Source organism: Nanorana parkeri, unplaced genomic scaffold (genome assembly GCF_000935625.1).
Source record: "Nanorana parkeri isolate BGI_ZX_2015 unplaced genomic scaffold, ASM93562v1 scaffold2471, whole genome shotgun sequence".
NCBI classification, from domain to species: Eukaryota; Metazoa; Chordata; class Amphibia; order Anura; family Dicroglossidae; genus Nanorana; species Nanorana parkeri.
The window spans coordinates 44,848-64,529 of NW_017308739.1; the positions used below are offsets into that span (position 1 = coordinate 44,848).

Consider the following 19,682-nt stretch of genomic DNA (forward strand, 5'->3'; position numbering starts at 1 on the left):
CCCCTTTTACATCAGAGCCCCCACTTTCACATCAGAGCCCCCCCCCTTCACCCCAGAGTCCCCTTTAAGATCAGCGCTCCTCCCCCCTTCACATCAGAGTCCCCACTTTCACATCAGAAGTCCGCCAAAAATTTGAAGGTACCCCTGACAATGCCAGGAGCCACCCCAAGGTGCAACGTTACCCTGGTTGAGAAAACCTGATGTACGCACCTGCTGGGGGTGTTGTTCTATATGTATTTGTAAAATTAACCTCTGAAGCTGGATTTAGACCTTTGTGCTTCCTCCTTGAGTGTTTTTCCATTGAAATCAATGGAAATGCATCAAAATACATGTCAATGGGACATATTGCATAATGCAGCTCAACAAATGCTGTGCCAACATGCCTTGATGTGCATTATGACTTGCAATGCCATGCAGTACAAAGTGCACTGTAACACTCCTGAGTTGATGGGTATGGACATTGGCTTTGCTGCTTTTCCATTGATTTAATTGAAGGGTAAAAACGCACAGGGGTTACACACAGGGGTTACACACAGGGGTTAATAAGCCCTAGAAGCTGATCATCCAACATTGCTGTTTGAATTTTGGGAATGCTGGGGGGCCCGGGGGGTCCAGTTTTCAGCCAACTGTGTGGATGGTGACTTCCATCAATGCATTGATGAAGAAGTGTGAATCCAGTCTCAATACTTAGCATACACATGGAGCAACACTGTGTTACCAGAGGCAGGGGTGAGAGTACACCTAAATTTGCATTACAGCAGATCTTCAGGATTTTCAAAAGTTAACCCTTGCAGTGGGGCTACCCCCTCATGGCAAGGGTTAACTGCTTCTTTTGGTCAAGGGATCGAAAAAAAGAAGATAGACTAGTGGCGTCACTAGGAGGGGTGCCGGGGGTCGGTGCGGCCTGCACCAGTGTGACACAATTGGAGGGGTGACACCAAAATGACTGACAGTCATTTTTGTTTCACCCCCCCTCTGGGTCATGGGCCAAGAGCCCAACAGTTGCTCGAGAGAGAGAGAGAGAGGAGGGGACCTTATCCCGACCTCTCTGCCAGTGTCCATCACCAAGATGGCCGCCGGCAGGTAACAGCGGTAGTGGTCTGCTGCAAGTGAATGGACCCAGCATAGATGTGATGTTGTCAGTGGGGCTTAGACCGCCGGAGCCTGGGGAAACAAGACGCTGCAGGGACCAGTCTAGGTGGGATCAAGGATCAGGTAAGCATAAGTTCTTTATTTGCACCCCTAGACCAAAACAAGCTGCTAACCCTTGCAGCGCGGGGGTAGCCCCAATGCAAGGGTTAACTTTTTAAAATCCTGGAGATCAGCTTTAAATGAAACACAGTTTCTTACAGCCCTTGCTGATATTGGTGGACGCTTAAATGTCTGGAGATCCCAGCTAAGCCCCAAACCCAAGAGGCCCTCAGGTTATGGTGCTCTTACGGTGCTTCGGCAGACTGGATGGGGTACACGGTGTTGCTCTCCAGATCTGTATCGTTGCGGTTCACGCAAAGCAGACGAATCCCATTTAGAGCGGTGTCATCTTCGATGTTCTTCCTTTCTTCAACCTGCGAATACATTTCAAGTAGAACAACCTAAAAAAATTCAAGATAGTAGCAGGTACAAAGGAAGTTCTGCATGCGGTCTATCAACCAGAACAAGGTATCCTGGATGTGCAGATTAGTTTCTGAGTTGGAAGGTATAAAACTTTATTTAGTATCATTGTCTCATTTTGCCTGCCTCCCATGATCCTCTCTGTGGTAGCATTGGCTCAGCCTGCTGCTAGGCTCTTCATGGAACCTCTATTATATTACAGGGAACTGGCCCTAAATGTTTAAACCCAACAGGTGATTCCTCCCTTCTATAACAATGAAAAAGATTTCAAAGATTCATCCCATTGGATTAGAATCAAAGATTGTGTTATGCCCAATCCCAAACTACACAATGTAACCGTTTAAGGAAACCCTGGAATCACATAAAAAATACAAATTGACCAAAATTATAATCTTTTTTAATTGAATTGTGTCTTTTAATTGCAAATTGAGGTGATTTCTGAGTAGTTTTTTTTTAAATATATTGACGTAATATACTTAGGGATCACTTGGAAATTGGGGGGAATGATACAATGGTTTGTGCTTTTACTTTCTTTGGTGGAGCAGAAAAATTGTAGAGGAACCCAAAAGACTGTAGAACTGTGTGTGTCCAGGCAAAAGATTGCTTTTGTAGCGCCCATCACCTTTTGAGATGGGACTACCATGCATTTAGTGGTAGCCGGGGCTGTAGACAGCCTGGCTGGATTTGTAGAAGCAGGTACATGGTTAATTCCCAGGTGTCTAACCTTGTCTGTACTAGACATGTGCAATTCGTTTCGTTACGAATCGAAATTCGTACGAATTTTCCTGAAATTCGTAGATTCGGAAGCATACGAAATCCGAATTGCAGTTTCCGAATTATATCCGAAATACGAAATTCCGTTAACGAATTTCGGATCCGAATTTCTTTGAAACGGGAACTAATATTACCCCTGTAAATGAGGTTGAACAACATGACAAGATTTTTTTTTTTAATCCGAAATACGGATCCGCTGCTGCTGAGGGTTGCATTACAATACACAGGCAGGAAATACGAAATTAAGTTGGCGTATTTTCGTTCCGTTACGAACATTCGTTATATTGAAGTTAAAAAGCAAAGTACATTTATATTGGAGTTGATGTGGTAGTTTTTTTTAAAGTCCGAAATACGAAATTCGGATCCGGAATCCGTTAACGGAATTCGTATTTCGGATACAAAAACAACTACCACATCGACTCCAATATTAACAAAGGTATTTTTGCTTTTTAACTTCATCATAACGAATGTTCGTAAAGTTACGAAAATGTGCCGAAACTAACGAAAATCCGTATTTTGTCCGAATTGAGTTTCGGATACGAATTACGAAATAATGGATATTACGAAACGAAATGAAACGGAACAAATTTTTTGAGACGGCGCAGAAGTCTAGTCTGTACCCCCCCTGGGCGGAGTGAGACTCTGTCATATTGGGGGACAGCCAATAGGAGACACTGTAATATGTGTACAGTACAGCAGCCAACCACTGGGTGTCTGCTGGGTTAGTGTACATATATGGGTGGGAGCTGCCATGTGCTAGCTCTCTCGTCTGGACCAGCCATGGATTAGGGCTGGGTCCTGTTCAGCCTGCCCCCCAGGCTAGGCCGAGGCCTGGGGGTGGGAATTGGCTGAGCTGCCGAAGGAGAGGCTTCCTTGGAGGCTTACAGTCAGGAGAATGCCTGAACGATGGAAGGACTTAGATGGACGTCAGAGCGGGGTCAGTGTTCTTTCATGGATTGTGGAGATCTATTCCCTTGAAGATAAGATCCGGTGAGTCTGGAGCTATGAAAGCCTGTACACCTGTACACCTAGACCCTATACCCTCTCTCCCACAGAGTATGTTCAATAAACTGTTCAAGTAGCATCATAATCCTGAAGTGGACATCAATTTATGGGCGGTTAGTGCTAATGTGTGCGGCTGAAAAATCAACCCCTAGACTGACTAGATGAGGAGCGGGCAATCAGCGGCTCCCTGTGGGGAGTTATCGCTACACTTTCAAGAAATAAATGATTGTATAGGAAGAAGAATATCCACAAGATTGATACGTGTGTGTGTGTGTGTGGCCAGCATTGCCTTCACTGGACTTTGCTGTGCACCTCATATTAGATGTTTTGAATATTTTCTCAAAAACGATCTTTTGGTTGTGATGGGTTCCTCTGCAGTTTCAAGTTTTCTGCTCAGCCATAGAGAGAAAAATCTCAAACCATTGCACCATGTCGTTTTACCCCCAGTTTCCAACTGATGTGGAAATAAATTATGTGGAAAGGGGTAGAAAATGGTTGGCTTCTTCAAAGGCAATAAAGAGAGGGTGGGTTAGCTGTGTGTGCTGGACAATATCATTCACCACTGTATAAAACATCTCACCCCCCTCCTATCCTGGTGTCCCCCTTGTCATGGTCTCTTTTTCTCTCTTTTCCGTTTCATCTTCCCCCCTTTTTTCTGTTCTATCTCCTCTGCTCTCTAGTTTTCCTTATTCTGTCCCTCTCATGATTTAGTTCTAATGCTACTATTGCTGAGCGTGTCATTCCATGCCACTTATACCATTGGGACTTTTGTCTTCTGCCAATGTGTTCATTAATATCCTTGTCCACATCTACATATTTTCAGATCTCACATGTGCAGCAGTAATGGTAACGTGTTTGTTACTTTTAAAATCTTTAATAACGGAGTGGTACCACAAGGCGAAATTAACTGCATCACTGGGACCTCCAGATGTCCTTTGACGTTCCCCTATGAGATATGAACTAGACTAGCCCATGCTATGCTCTTCTTACCCCTTGCAGTCAGATTTACGTGCATGATGCTCTATGGTTTCGATCGTGAATGTGATGCTTGTTGCTATACTTACTATTTTGTTGATGTTTACCCGCATAAAACCTCTGCAATTTCTCATTACTGTGAACTTGTAATAATTGCTGCAAATCTGCCTGTTTTGTAATGTTGGAAAATTTTCAATAAAAATGACATGCGGAAAAAAAAAATCTGTGTGAACAAAACTTCTATTTGGATAATTTCCTGAACAAGCTACATATTCATGCAACTTTCCCAACACCATTTTTATATAAATTGGTTTAGAAAACTGAATCATCTCTGAAATGGTGCTGACACTGTCCTTCCTTCTGGAAGGTGGCTACTTTTCTTCCCCATGGTCACTGTGTGTGTGTTAATAAAGTAGTCACCGCTCCAAGATCACTCCCGGGAGGAACTACAATCTCATGTTTAGTTTACTCATTTGTATGGAGATTGTAGTCCATCCCGGGAGTGAGTTTGGAGCAGTGACTACTTTACAACACACACAGGGACCATGGGGAAGAAAAGTAGCCCCCCTCCAGAAGGAAGGACAGTGTCGGCACCAACTCAGAGATGATTTGAGGCTCTACAGCCGAGTGATACACAAATAAGATACATTATTATGAATCGTTAAAGTGCCTGGATGCATTTTTCCAATTCAACTCCTGAGTTTAGTGTCACTTTAACAAAACGTAATTGAAGGGATATTCCACCCAGCACTAACCTTTCAGCTTCCATTTGGAGCATTTTAAAATCTCTGTGCTTCAGTTGCCTAATTTTACACCTCATGCTGCATTTTCTGCATTATACAAAAATATGTAAAAATTCAACAAGGTAGAGCGAGACTTTATAGTAAAGGTGCCGGGGCGAGGCTTGGAACAAAGGTGTAGAGACCTCATCCGCAGGGCATTAGTGTCACAACCAATCCAAATGTGATTAGGCTCCCTAGCATCTGCCAAGCAGAGTTATCCAATTTGGGTGGCCATGTAGACATCCCCTTTATAAAGAACCATTTTCAAATAACTGGAGTGTAGGCCACTCACCTTGAGGGAGAATCCTCTTGCACGATAACCACAAGGACACCATTCAAACGGGCCCCATTCCCCCCAAGGCCCCCCATTAGGGACACCTATGGTAGGGTGTTCTCCTAGAGCTATCGGGAGGAGGGAAAGGAGGATGAACCATGAGGTGGTCTGGGGCATGTTCCTTCTGGATCAGTCGTATCTTCGGCCTTTGGTTATTGATACCGGCTCTGGTTGCACCAACTCTCACTACGGAGCAGTCCTGGGACAAGTCTGTAAAGGCTCCTGCAGTTGATAGAAATTCTTTTAATGATGAAAAAAGTCCCAGACATTCACCAACTCAAAAGCAGGAAGAGTCAGAGTCAATGTCATTATCCTCAAAAAACCCATTATATGTCTGGATTGAATTCTAGACATATGGTGGAATTGGCAGCTCCCAGACCGCCTGCTGAGCTTCTGCTTCATCTGGATTTGCTACACCCTTACCACTCCTCAATCCTTCAATAGCAAAGCTCTCCATTCCTATCAGATGAAGCTCGTGCAATGGTTGTGTAATTATTTCACACTTAAAGGGATTCGTCCCAGATGATTTCATAGTACATACCTGACAAATATTAGAGGAAATATAACACAAAAATACTATTATGTGTGACATAAAACATATCAATCACTTGCATACATCCCACAATGTGAAGAACTGGTCATGCAGAAGGTAGGAAGCGCAGTGTGCAGAGTGGGGAGTTGGACCAGTAACCCAACATTTCTGGAAGTCTTAGATTCAGATGGTGTTTCAGCCAGCTTAGCTCTAGAAGATTGCAGATATCGGCAACATGGGTGGTGGAAGGAGTAAGTATTAACCCTTTTCTGTTCAGGCATGACTTTAGTTTGAGATTTAGTGACAGGGCCTCTTCAATCCCTTATTAAGCCCTAGTTAACCCTGTGTGGCTCATCTCCCTTCCTCCTCGACTTAGCTTTTTTGCCTTCTAAAGAACACTTTATATGCTTCAGTCCAATTGATTCAGTGTCTTCAACCCCCCTCTGCCAATCCCTCCACTGGCTTCCATCCTCCACCCCCCTCTGCCAATCCCTCCCCTGGCTTCCATCCCCCCGCTCCCCTCTGCCAATCCCTCCCCTGGCTTCCATCCCCCCGCTCCCCTCTGCCAATCCCTCCCCTGGCTTCCATCCCCCCGCTCCCCTCTGCCAATCCCTCCCCTGGCTTCCATCCCCCCGCTCCCCTCTGCCAATCCCTCCCCTGGCTTCCATCCCCCCGCTCCCCTCTGCCAATCCCTGCACTGGCTTCCAATAGCCCAAAGGATAAAATTCAGAATATTAACAACGACTTACAAAGCCATCCACAACTCTGCCCCCAGCTATCTCAAACCTTGTGTCAAAGTATCACCCTAACCATCCCCTCCGCTCTTCCAAAGACCTCCTGCTTTCTAGCCCCCTCGACAACTTCTCCCATGCTCACCTCCAGGTGTTCTATACTGTCTCTCCCATCCTCTGGAACTCCTTAGCCCAACCTGTCCGTCTATCTCCCACTCTGACTGCCTTTAGGCGATCCCCAAAGACTCATCTCTTCAGGGAAGCCTATCCCACCTCAACCTAACCACTCAACCTTCATGTTCTCAAACAATTCATCCCCACACAGCTACCTCCTCATGTATCACTTGCCCCTCCCTTTTAGATTGTAAACTCTCACGGTCAGGGCCCTCCTTACCATCTTGTCTTGAATTGTATTGTGATTGTAATGTCTTCCTTATATTGTAAAGCGCGGCGCAAACTGTTGGCGCTATACAAATCCTGTATAATAATAATCATAATTGCCCCATAGCTCTGGTTAATAGCGGGTACACAGGGGAAGAAACTCAAGTGGTTAATATTGTGGTTGTACAAATCCATTGCCTTCTATGAATCCCAAACTCCTCCCCTCGTCACCCACAGTGACACATCTTACCAAATTGCAGGTAACATCATGTATTTTAAAATTATTTCTGTGTTTTCCTTTCCCTCTCCCCAGCCCTCAATCTAAGATGGAGAAACCAGGCGTGTTTTGTAGTGAAAAAAAAACAATTACAGCATATTAATTCAGAGAGACTAGTCATAAATATCGTACTGACAAAACAAAAACAAATTTGGTGTCCTCCCTAAAACCCATTACCAGACCCTTTCCTAAACATGGTGCCTGGCAGGCCTGAAAAGGAAATGTGAGCGTGGGCCACCACCACCTGAACCATAACAGGCCTCATGCCCTCAACATGGGTGGGATGCCATCCAGGGACCCCCTGGCACAGCACCTTGTACCCTGTACCCGTGTTATTGAAGACAATGGCTTCTTCCCCAAACCCTTGGTCCATTAGTAGTGGGGGTCTGTGGGAGGGAGGCATATCGGAATCTAGAAGCCCCCCCCCCCCAACTCAATCATAAATACAGTGACCATCTTTTTTTTCCAACTCACTGCTGCTGACCTTCTTGATCATGAGAGATGTCAGCCTGCTTTAAATAAAAAAAATCAACATTAGAGTGTATTTGTTTCACTGACAAAAACCAGCAAAATATTGTCGTGATGCAGTGCACAGTATTTTGGCACTTGTACTAGGCCGCATTTTGAACAGGACTCGCACCAGCCAGCTGTAAAACAAAAAAAATCAACATTACAGTGTATTTAAGTCACTGAAAAAAGCCTCCAAACTATTGTGGTGGGCCTGTACACAGGATTTAAGCTTTTGTAGTAAGCCGTATTTTGAGCAGGACACACACTATCCAGCTTCTAATAAAAAAAATCAACATTAGAATGTATGTATTTTACTGAAAAGAACACCAAAATATTGTACTAACTACTTGCACAATATTTAAGCACTTGCACTAGGATGCATGTTGAACAGTAAACACACCAGCCAGCTATTAATTAAAACAAAATCAACATTAGACTATATGTATTAGACATGTGCACGGCGTAAAAATTTGTTTTCTGACTAAATGAATGGAAACGAAAAACGTTTCCATTCGTTTCATGAAAGAAAACAAATGTATCTGTTGTTTCGGATTCGGAGGCAACGAGCCTCCGAAATCCGAAACCGCACACTGAAAATGCAGAACAAGCGCCGCCATCTTTAAGTGTATCTTGGTATACACCAAGATTGTGGCACCCCTATGTTCGGGCACCACCATCTTGGTGTATAGCAAGATATACTCAAAGATTGTGGCGTGCCTGCGCAGAACGCTCCAGCGGACAATATGGCCGCCGCTCGTTCAGCCTGTGATGTCACACAGAAAATGCAGAACGAGCGGTGCTGGGGCGTTCTGTGCTTGCGCGCCGCCATCCTTGAGTGTATCATGGTATACATCAAGATGGCGGCGCCATTATATTCGGATACCAAGATATACTCAAAGTATATACTCAAGATATACTCAAAGATGGCAGCGCACCTGCGAAGAACGCGGCGGCGGCCAATATGGCTGCCGCGCATTCTGCAAACAAATTTATGTATGCCCGAATATAGTTTTAGTATATTCGGGCATTTAATAAATTCGTTAATTTGCAGGTTCGTCCGAATCTGAATGCACATGTGTAATATTTATTTCACAGGGAAAAAAAAACACCAAATATTGTAGTAACGAAGTACAAAGTATTTAACCACACGTAGTAGACCACATTTTGAATAGGACACACACCAGTCAGCCTTGCATAAAAGAAAATCAACATTAGAAGGTATATACAGTATATCACAGAAAAATAAATCCAAATATGGTGGTGACTCAGTCCATACCCAGCATATAAGCACTTGTATTAGGCCCATTATAACAAGACACACTAGTCAGCTTCTAATAACAAAAGTCAAATTTAGAGTATATTTATTTTACTGAAAAACCCCCACAACATATTCTAAGTACTACGGGCACAGTATTTGAGTACTTGTACTAAGCCGCATTTTAAACAGGATACACTAACAAACTTTTACCTGTTACTGGAGGTGATTACATATCTTTAATCCCTTAAATCCAGCCCATAGATCTCGGAATCCACAGTGAGGATGGAAGAATCTTCACTGGCACCTATTGTATTCAACAGCCAAAACCCCCCGTACCTGGACTAGGATTGGACCAGAGCAGCCCCTGACTGGTTTCTTACTCTCCTCCACCCTGGGACTATCGGTTTCCCTGATCCACCCTACTTCTTGGTTAATGCATTCGATGATCGCGTACTGAGGGGGTAAGGATAATTGTCATTTCGCTGCGGTGATATCTTATCTTTATTTCTAATGCTGTAGCACTCATGTTCCTTCTTCATATGATCTTTAGACCACCTCCTTCTCCTGCAGAAGCGTCGCGTGGCGCGAAACGCGTAGAGAGCATTGCGATCATCGCACGATCACCCATCTATATGGTTCCACTTGAGGTTATTGGCGATACTGTTGAATGAGCGTTATTGTCCTGAAACTACAATTGTCCATACCATATATTGTATTATCCTTATATTGATTATGCCACAATCATGTTATGAGATTCTGTGATCATGTTTATTATAAATTCCGCTGTGGAACTTGATGGGTGTTAGGAGGTCCTCTTTATCGATATGTCTTTTGTCCCTTTTTAATATATTTGCGTACTAATATTTTTTATCTTTTTTGTACAAAAAAATAATATATTTTACTATATATATTTACTATCTTTTTGTTTTGGACTTAGTCAATTAATTTTAGTGCCTAAAAAAACCTCAACTGCTTTCTCTCCAATTGTTACTACCAGACTCCTATCTAGAATAAGGGTCTTGTTTGAATTTTGGGGGGACCACACATCATTTTTTTACATTTATGTTTTTTTTCCATGTTAGACTGGGGTGCCTTGAGATTTTGCATACTTTAAAGCAGTGGTTCTCAAACTGTGTAACCTAAGGGCCCACATTTGTCCTCGGTCATTAAGTTGCGACCCAAGTTGCACTGCAATGGAAGGCACGGCAGTGTGGGCTGCTGTGCTGTGATGGAGCTCCATCCATATGTGCATTGCTTGCACAGCTCCCTTGCATGTCCTGTAGAGGTGCCGGGAGCCAGAATGTGATGTCAGTCCAGGCACCTCTACAGGACATGTGAGGAAGACATAAGCTTCCTCACGGCCATACCCCCCAGCCCACCCCACCTCAAGTCGACACTCGGCAAAGGGGAGCATATTTTGAATGGCTGCTCAGCACTAGTACTGACAGTGCTGCGCTAGGGGGAGGCTAAGAAGCCTCTCGACTAAAAAAGTGGAAGGCATGCGGCGACCCACTGAACACTGGCTCGCGACCCACTTTTGGGTCACGACCCACCAGTTGAGAACCAAGGCTTTAAAGGGTGCCGTGACTGAAAAAAGGTAAAGAAATGCTTGTCCAGGGGAGCGATGTAAAGAAGGTTTGCTTACCAAATTCCCATTACAGCATGGTCCAAGACCAATGCTCGCAGCCTCCGTGACCAGTGCCCACGGCCTCCTCCCACCTGTGCTCCGGTGGTCAGAAATCCTCTGACGTCATCACGCCTAATGCAGGGTCCATGACGCAGGGTCTCCTGATGATGTCATTCAACAAGATGCATAGAGCGAGGCTGAGCAGGTAACATCGTCGCGCTGTTTTATGGTACCTATCCTGAGTGTAAGCGCAAACCCAAAATCTACCGCTATTAGAGCTCAAGGTACCCGGAGCTTTCCTTTGTGGTGGGACCTTCTGAAGATAACAGTCTGCTATGATGATTATAGTGCTCAGTCTACTTCATTAACATAAGGGGTGTCCCAGGGAGGACGTGGGGAGCAGAATTACCACATTGGTAAGGATCTGTTTCCGTGCTTAGCATGGTAAGGAACAAACAGGAAGGGCTTCATATACCAGACGGTAAATAAAAACGCGCGACAAACGCGCATTTCTGAGGGCTACCTGGCTGTATCCCAATGGATACGCGCGGCAAATATGCCCCAAATAAGATCCTGTACTTCTTTGGGCGTAGGGCGTTTTGCAGCGCGTTCCTACGCGCTGTGAATTGCCAAGGTGGGAACCATGCCCATAGGCAATCATTGGTTTCACATGTTGAGCGTTTTACAGAGCGTAGGAACGCGCTGTAAAACGCCCAGGTGTGAACCAGGCCTTACTGAGCCTCCTACTCTTCTAACTAATTATAAGCTACACACATGGTATTTGTGAGTGACAGAGGGAAGTAGTCCCTCATAGTATACACTTTAATACTTTATACTCTCTCCAGTGGGCAAACCGTTACTTCCACCGGAAGAATTTCCAGCATCTGACACACTTCTGTGATGTGGGATTCTGAGTTCACCACTGGCCAGTATGGTCCCTCCCACCAGCCCGATGTCACTACTGTGATCTGTGATGCTGTATCCGGTGAATGAGGACTCACCATTGTCTCACCATTGTATACTGTGATCTGTGATGTTGTAGCCAGTGACAAGATGAACCACAGCGCACATCTGGGGAGGGTCTCAAGCATCTGACCCAGCTAATCTTGTCCAATGCTCAAGATCCTCCCAAAGGTAGACAGCAATGTGAGGACTCACCACCATCCGGAGAGGTAAGTATTCGGAAGTCTTCTGCAGACAAACATTTATAGACGTTATTTCTTAAGACAAGAAGTCACTTAAAAAAAATATTAAATTAAATATTAAAAAATGCCAAAGAAAGAAATAGCAAAGAACAAAAGACAACAGGAATGAGCTCCTTTTCTCCAACCAGGACATCAAAGTCTTTAATGAAATAATTAATTCAGATTACGTTACAAAACAGACATAAGTGAGACGTACAGCTGGACTGCGGCTAGACATAGAAGACACAAACCAATGCAGATCTGTATTATTATTATTATTATTTGACCTTCTATCATTCTATTGCACTCCCTGTGCAGAAGGGCTAGAGTGTGAAAGGAAGAAGCAGCACAAGGAGTTTATCAGTTCAACCTAATAGAAGGAGAGAACAGAGTGACAAAGAGATGAGCTCATCACCAGGCTGCTTCTTCTTTCACTGTCCAGTCACAGGCTGGGGGTGGGTCTTCGAAAACCTGGGCTCAGAGGAAATGGGTAGAATGGAGCTGGCCATCAGACTGAGGAGATCTAGTGGCAGAAAATCAGAGTGACAAAGAGATGAGCTGATCACTGGGCTGCTTCTCCTTTCACTGACCAGCCACAGTCTTCTGGGGGAAGGTCCAGGATGACCCGGGCTCAGAAACAATTTGTAGAATGGAGCTGGCCAACAGACTATGGACATCTAGTGGCGGAACACATGTACTGCGGGGGAAAACTCTGAACTGAAGCTGAATGTAAGTTAAAATATTGTTATTTCATCTCTGATTGGGCTATTTATTTCCACTGTGTTATTTTCAGCTTGCGTTCCGCTTTAGGTGACATTCCACAGACATCACCAACCAGATTACATAGTTACATAGTTACATAGTATTTGAGGTTGAATAAAGACATTAGTCCATCAAGTCCAACCTATTAGGATCTCATTCTAGGAGTACCCGTACCCCTGTATATTACCTGTAACCCTGTATATTACCTGTAACCCTGTATATTACCTGTACCCCTGTATATTACCTGTACCCCTGTATATTACCTGTACCCCTGTATATTACCTGTACCCCTGTATATTACGGTCCCTTAAGAAATCGTCCAAAAGTTTCTTGAACAATTCCACATTATTTGCTGAAATCAGCGCCTGTGGCAGTGAGTTCCAGACCCTAACTGATCTTACTGTGAAGAACCCCCTTCGCCCCTTGTGCTGGAATTTTTTTTCCATCAATTTTAGGTGATGGCCTCTAGTTTTTGTAACGGAGTTAATTTTAAACAGTTTATCGCTAATGTTGCTACCACCATTAAACATTTTGTACATGGAAATCATATCCCCCCTTAATCTCCTCACCTCCAATGTGAACATGTTTAAATTTAGTAGCCTCGTCTCGTAGCTCTGGTCCTCCATACCCCTAATTAGTTTGGTTGCCCTTCGCTGGACTTTTTCCAACTCAAGGACATCTTTTCTTAGTACTGGTGACCAGAACTGGACCGCGTACTCCAGATGAGGTCGAACCAATGATCTATAAAGTGGCAAAATTATAGACTTGTCCCTGCAATACATCCCCTTCTTAATACAGGACAAGACCCTGCTAGCTTTGTTTACAGCAGCCTGGCACTGCAAACTACCTTTCAGTTTGTGGTCTACAATGACCCCCAAATCCTTCTCCATTTCTGACTTCCTCAGCGGCATACCCATAATTGTATAATTGTATAATAAGATTGCAGCAATTAAACATGACTTGTGGTCAGAATAGAAAAAGTGTACATGAAAATGATTCTGGGTTACCGCCCTGAAATGATGCTGGCAGTATGTGATTGGGGACCGTTCATCGCGCAGTAGAGGAGGATGGAGCAGTTGTGATGGACTTTGTTTAGGGTCAGGGTGACCCGTTCTCCAGCCGCTCCCTACACAAGATCTGGTGGAGATGGCTCATAATTTCAAACCGGCCAGGGAGCAGGGCTGTCTTTAAGGCAGGGCAAAAGGGGCAGGTGCCCCGGGCCCAGTCATTGCTGTGGGGTCCTGTACCCCAACAACTAGTGCTAATGCTGCGTCTGCAACGACCACCTCTTCAGCACCGGGGAGGGGGCTGGCACAGCTGGCTCTGTATCTAGAGAGGCAGAGCCAGCTATCAATCAGGTAGCGGGGTGGATCCTGATAACGTTGTCGGGATCTTTCCCAGCTGCAGCGCGGCTCAGTGCTGTCGGCATATAGCAGGCAATATTGCATGGCGGGACAAAATTGCATGGCGGGGGGCAGGGTGTGGCAGGGGGCCCAAGAAAATGTTTGCCCAGGGCCCAATCAATATTAAAGATGGCCCTGCCAGAGGGATCACTATAAATACTATTAAATTGTTCAGGCGTATGGATTCCATGTGCACATTCAAGAACGTTGTTTAATACACAGACAAACATTTCAATGTCATTAAACCCATTACTCATAATCTGCAAGTCACACTTCCATGCTGCATATCTGTCCTTTCAGGGCAATGTATACCCTAGGGCTGATAAGGGACGCTTCCTTCTATAGGGGAGCTATGCTGCCTTGAGGGGGTCATATAGACAAACATTTTTAAACAGGGACTTTCAAAAGCTAACCCTCGCGGTGGGGCTTCCCCCTCACTGCTCGTTTTGGTCTAACACATCCAGGAATCCTTGCACCGGTTGATGGACCACATGCAGAACTTCCTTGTACCTGCTGCTACCTTGAATTCTTCAGGTTGCTCTTCTTTAACTTTATTCGCAGGTTGAAGAAAGGAACATTGAAGGTGACACCGTTTAAATGGGATCCGTCTGCTTTGTGTGAATTGCCACGATATAGATCTGGAGAGGAACATCGTATACCCCAACCAGTCTGACGAAGCACCGTGAGTGAACCATAACCTGATAACCTGGGGCTTAGCTGGGATCTCCAGAGATTGACGTGCCCACCAGAATCAGCAAGGGCTGTAAGAAATTGTGTTTTATTTCAAAAGGAACTCCAGGATATTCAAAAGTTAACCCTTGCAATGGGGCTGGTCCCACACTACAAGGGTTAAGGACTCTTTTTGGTCTAGGGGCGCAAATAAAGAAAATATATTCAACTGATCCTCAATCCGGCAAGGCTAGTCCTGTCCCCGCAGCCTCTAAGCCCTGTTGACGTCATCACATCTATGCAAGATCCATTCACTTGCATTAGACATGAAGACACCGAGGGGCACTCCAAAGCAGGAGTGGAGGGGGGGGGGGGAGTGCTGACCACCACAGGAGCGAGGATCAGGGGAGTATATCTGCTTTAATTCATTCCCTAATAGCCCCACTGCAAGGGTTAACTTTTGAAAATCCTGGAGATCTGCTTTAAAAATGATTAAAATAAAACCAAAGTCTCAACTTTCAGCGCTGGTGACATCTCTGCTGGGACACCCTGGGGGCCTTCAGCTGCCATTGCTATGTTGGCTTAAAGAGGAATAGGCTACCTCTAAGCATACGGGCCCCCAATTTATTCATTGCTATTTATATCCCAAGATGGAGGCTCTCATAGATTGAGGGACCATATGTTCGGAGCCTGTCCCAACCTCCCAGATCCCTCTGGTGGTTGCTTGTGGCCACATACCCTCAGTCAGCTGCAGGCTAATGAGCCTGGCCACACACCCATCAGCCTCTCTCCATCAAATGTGAGCTAATGAGCCTGGGCGCACACCCTTCAGCCTTGGGATTGGTTAGTGGTGCTTTACTTAGGCATCACAATTCAAGAGCTCTGGACTCGTAATAGTTCAGTCCAGTCCTGTCTGCACAAGCCGTTACCTTGCCCTCTATATCCTGATCCAGATCCTGATCTTGTATCCTAGTCCTGTCTTGAATGATCCTGTAACTGTCTCGCTTCCTGAATCCTGTACCGTCTTGTATCTTGTGTCCTGTACTTGTCTTGTATCCAGTTCCTGTCTTATATTTTGTATCCAGATCCCCTATGCTATCTTGATTTTGGTTTATATCTTTTGTTTAGTCACCAGTCAGTACTGCTCCTTTATTCCTGGGGTCCGCCTACGACATTTATAGCCAGAGTGCATAGTTTAAGTCTTGGGGGCATCCAAGCACCGGTAGGTGTACTAGCCTTAAGGGAAAGGTGGCTGCTAGAGGTATAGCAACTCATGAATATAGACTCTGACTGAAGTGTCTGCATCCGGTCCTGACACCGCACTTCACAGAGGGGACTGGGCGAGGAACTGTGGCTTCTACAAATATTAACAAATGTATTTTATTTATTACAGATATTTCTATACCACCATCAATTTACACAGGGCTTTACATACTATTCATTCATATCAGTCCCTGCTTTCAAGGAGCTTATAATCTAAGGTCACTACATTCCACATATTAGGGCCGATATAGGCAGGAGCCAATTATCCTACCAGAATAACCTTGGCGTGTGGGAGGAAACCAGAGTACCCAGAGGAAACCCACACAAGCACAAGGAGAACACATGTAAAGTCAATGCAGATAGAGCCCCTCAAACCTCTGTTTTTAATACAAATAGTTGAAACAGTGTACATTTCTTTTGATGACTAGGTGGGAATGTTTTGCATTAAGTTCCCAGCTCCCCTCTCTCTCTACCATGGCCATCATGAAGGGGTCCCTGATGGACTTAGGACTCTAGCTCACATGATATGGAATGAGACTCCTCTCGTTCCTGTGGCTGGAGAGAGCAGAAATGAGGGCTCAGTCGTGGAGACCTCACCTTGTACATCCTTATACAGTAGAATCAGCCCTTTGCCCTTGACCAAAGGCTGGCTTAGCTTGGGTGGACCTTCAAAATTAATTTACATGAAGAAAAAAGTCAACAGACTTGTCAAAATCTTAACAGACTTGTCACAATCCCAAGTCCAAAGGAGTCTAGTGATTGAAGAAGGAGTTTTCAGTGCAGGTTGAGGAAGGGGCGAGATACGGGGAGGGAGTTCCATCTGTTTCAAGCATTGTTCTGCATGGATGAAGGAACAAAACAAAGCAGGATTAATACAGGTGCACAATACTTATGAGACCACGCAAAGCACAGGAGATGACATATGTAGGTCACGCTGATCATGTTTGTAACATATACCATCATACATAATCAATGAAGGAAGCAATAATGTTCATTTATGGGTGTTTATACAGCAGCTAATGACTGATTTGCTTAACTTTTGCTGCTTTGTCACATTTCATGAGAAGGTTGGCCACATTTTTCCATCACATCCACTCTTGCTCATCCAAAGTATGGATTTCATGCTTATCAATGGGAAATCCGGGGCTCAGTAACACGGTCTGTATTACCAATACTGTCACACCAGCTGCTGGAGTGATCAGAACATTTTATAGTCCAAGTATCATCTTTTGCTGCTGGCTTTGGAGGTCCAGCTGAAGGAAGCCTTCTAGAACCCCCTTTATGGAGCTGGCTTTGTACACAGGGGCACACTCATGATTAATCAGAAATGGGTCTTCCTCAAACTGTTACCACAAGATTGGACACTGTAATATGGCACATTCAAATGCATGTTCCTGTGATACAAGCAAACTGGCTGGACTTCCACTGACATCATAACCTATTGGGGAGAAACACATTGAAGCAAGAGGAGAAGGTATGGCAATAAGCGATGTGCTACAGTCTAGCTTTGTGAGTTTGCATTTCTTGCAATAAAGCTTGTTGGATATCAAGGAAAAACTATGGAAGCCCAGCCTGTTTGTATGTATCTGAATACTACAGGGAGAAATGGATCCCAGTAAGTATGAACCTGTGGCTGGTGGATGACCACCTGGAGTAGTTAGATCTTTTTATGTGTTAGCTTTAAGGTGCATTACATTTAAGTGACCCTTTCACCACAGGGTCACTCATAAAAGAAGGCCATTGCTGAAAAAGAAGCCCATCTATAGTTACCCTGCGTCAGCAAAGTGTTGCTTTTTTTTGGGCTACACATTTTCATGCAAATGTGCGCACGCATGTGAGAGGTTCTAGTGGAAGGATTGTATGTATTCGTAAGCGTGCTTGCAAATTTAAGCGCACTATGCCGCGTGCGCATGCACGAGCACCAATCTGAACATTGGCACCAGACGGCCTATTTAAGGAGGAGCTTTGTACCCTTCCTTTGCTGAGAGTTCTTCAGCTAGTGCTCTGCTTCCTGTGTTTCCTGAATCTGTTGTTCCTGATATTGACCCGGCTTGTTCTTGGACTCTGCTGATTGCTGCCTGCCCCTGACCTTGGCTTGATCTGAACCTTCCTTCTGCTTGCTGATTCTGCACTGCCTTGCGTGCACGTTACCGGCGCGGCCTGCTCCCGACCCTGCCTCTGTTTGCTGATTTTGTACCTTGCTGCCGGCTTGATCGTGATCCGGCTTGCTCCTTACTTCGGCTCTGCTCTGCACCAGTGCCTGCTTCACCCATTGCTGACTTCATCTCCCAGGAAGTGACTGCCATCATCTTCCTTTAGACTGCTTCACCTGCATCTCCAGCTCCGGGTGTTTCTACTTCATCAGGCACTCATGCCCCCCTTCCATCCATATGCCCTCAGTCCACCATTACCAGGGGTGTTTGGACAAGAAAAGCAAGGGAGGCCACCTTTATCGTCTCGGGGTCCTACCAGGTACGTGACACCCTGTATGTATTTGAGTATGGAAATGCTATGGCTTTATCGCTCCCCAGGGCCACTGCAGGTATTCCACACTTTCAGGTTTAAGAATATCTGATTTGATCTGATTTCCTCACCACAGGAGGTGTAATCCAGTTGGGAGGAACCACTGCATGAGGCTTGACCTACCCAGAAGGTTCAAATACATTCAATGGCCAGAGAACAGTAAGGCAGCAGCATTTCATGACACAGGCCATTGGGTAGGTAACTATAGATAGGCTTCTTTTACAGGACTTCTTTTATAAGTGACCCCTTGATGACAAGTTAGGGGGAAATCCTTCCTAGACAGCTGTATGTACAGTTATCTGCATGTCTTCGTATGCAGTAAAATTAACACTACCCTTTACTGGAAGCATCTGCACCCAATCATTTGGAGTGGTGTCCACATACTGTTGGCCATATAGTGTAAAACCATGAGGCTTGTCAACAGGTGTCAGTTTTGGTTTACCGTAAGGTCGCAACTGACCATCCGGCTCGGTTTACTCACATTTTCTTTCTTCCGGCAGTCCCCGCACATGACCCCGAGGAGGCCGTTGATAATCTGGACGGCGCAGAGGACAAATTCTATGGCTCCCAATCCCAGGAGCATGGAGAAGAGGACAATGTGCCAGAGGACAATGTTCGGGGGCTGGACGCAGATGTCCCAAGAGGTTTTGTTAAAAAGATAACTATCTCTAAGAAAAAAAAAAGAGGTAGGAAGGGTTACTCACATGCCTGTCCTATGGTACATGTCAGCCACAAGTAAATACTGTATGTACTAAATAAAACATGTATTTATTTTATGAATAAGCCTAGACCTGATCCCAGAAAAAAAAAAGCTGAAAAGGGATAAGAAATAAGGATAGAAAAATTGCTTATTTTGAGTTTTTTTTTTATATGTACAGAATTATAAAATATCTGACATTTATAGCTTTGCTGTTGTTCTATGTGTTTTTGAAAACCTGGTACACACATGGCACAGTCTTATTGTACAATCTTTGTTAGATCTAAAGAAGATTGTACAGTCTGATTATATGGGGCCCACCTTATGCAGTAGAAAGCAACATTTCAGGGCCTTACTCACTATAATGTGGCAGCATCTCATTGG

The 19,682-nt window shown here is 44.8% G+C and overlaps 2 protein-coding genes across 2 annotated transcripts in view; both read right to left on the bottom strand.

The window, feature by feature from the left end:
* LOC108801736 (vitelline membrane outer layer protein 1 homolog) overlaps window positions 1–5,636 on the bottom strand; it is a 21,134-nt gene extending 15,498 nt beyond the window's left edge. Inside the window, exons 1-2 of the mRNA XM_018573644.1 lie at window positions 5,440–5,636; window positions 1,441–1,565 (exon numbers count right to left, since the gene is read on the bottom strand). Of these exons, the coding sequence (XP_018429146.1) occupies window positions 1,441–1,565; window positions 5,440–5,598 (284 nt within the window). The 5' untranslated portion in view covers window positions 5,599–5,636. The remainder of the gene's footprint in view (window positions 1–1,440; window positions 1,566–5,439) is intronic.
* An 11,202-nt stretch (window positions 5,637–16,838) lies between these two features.
* TM4SF5 (transmembrane 4 L six family member 5) overlaps window positions 16,839–19,682 on the bottom strand; it is a 13,006-nt gene continuing 10,162 nt past the window's right edge. Inside the window, exons 4-5 of the mRNA XM_018573647.1 lie at window positions 19,083–19,269; window positions 16,839–16,915 (exon numbers count right to left, since the gene is read on the bottom strand). Coding sequence (XP_018429149.1) covers window positions 16,904–16,915; window positions 19,083–19,269 — 199 coding nt within the window. The 3' untranslated portion in view covers window positions 16,839–16,903. The remainder of the gene's footprint in view (window positions 16,916–19,082; window positions 19,270–19,682) is intronic.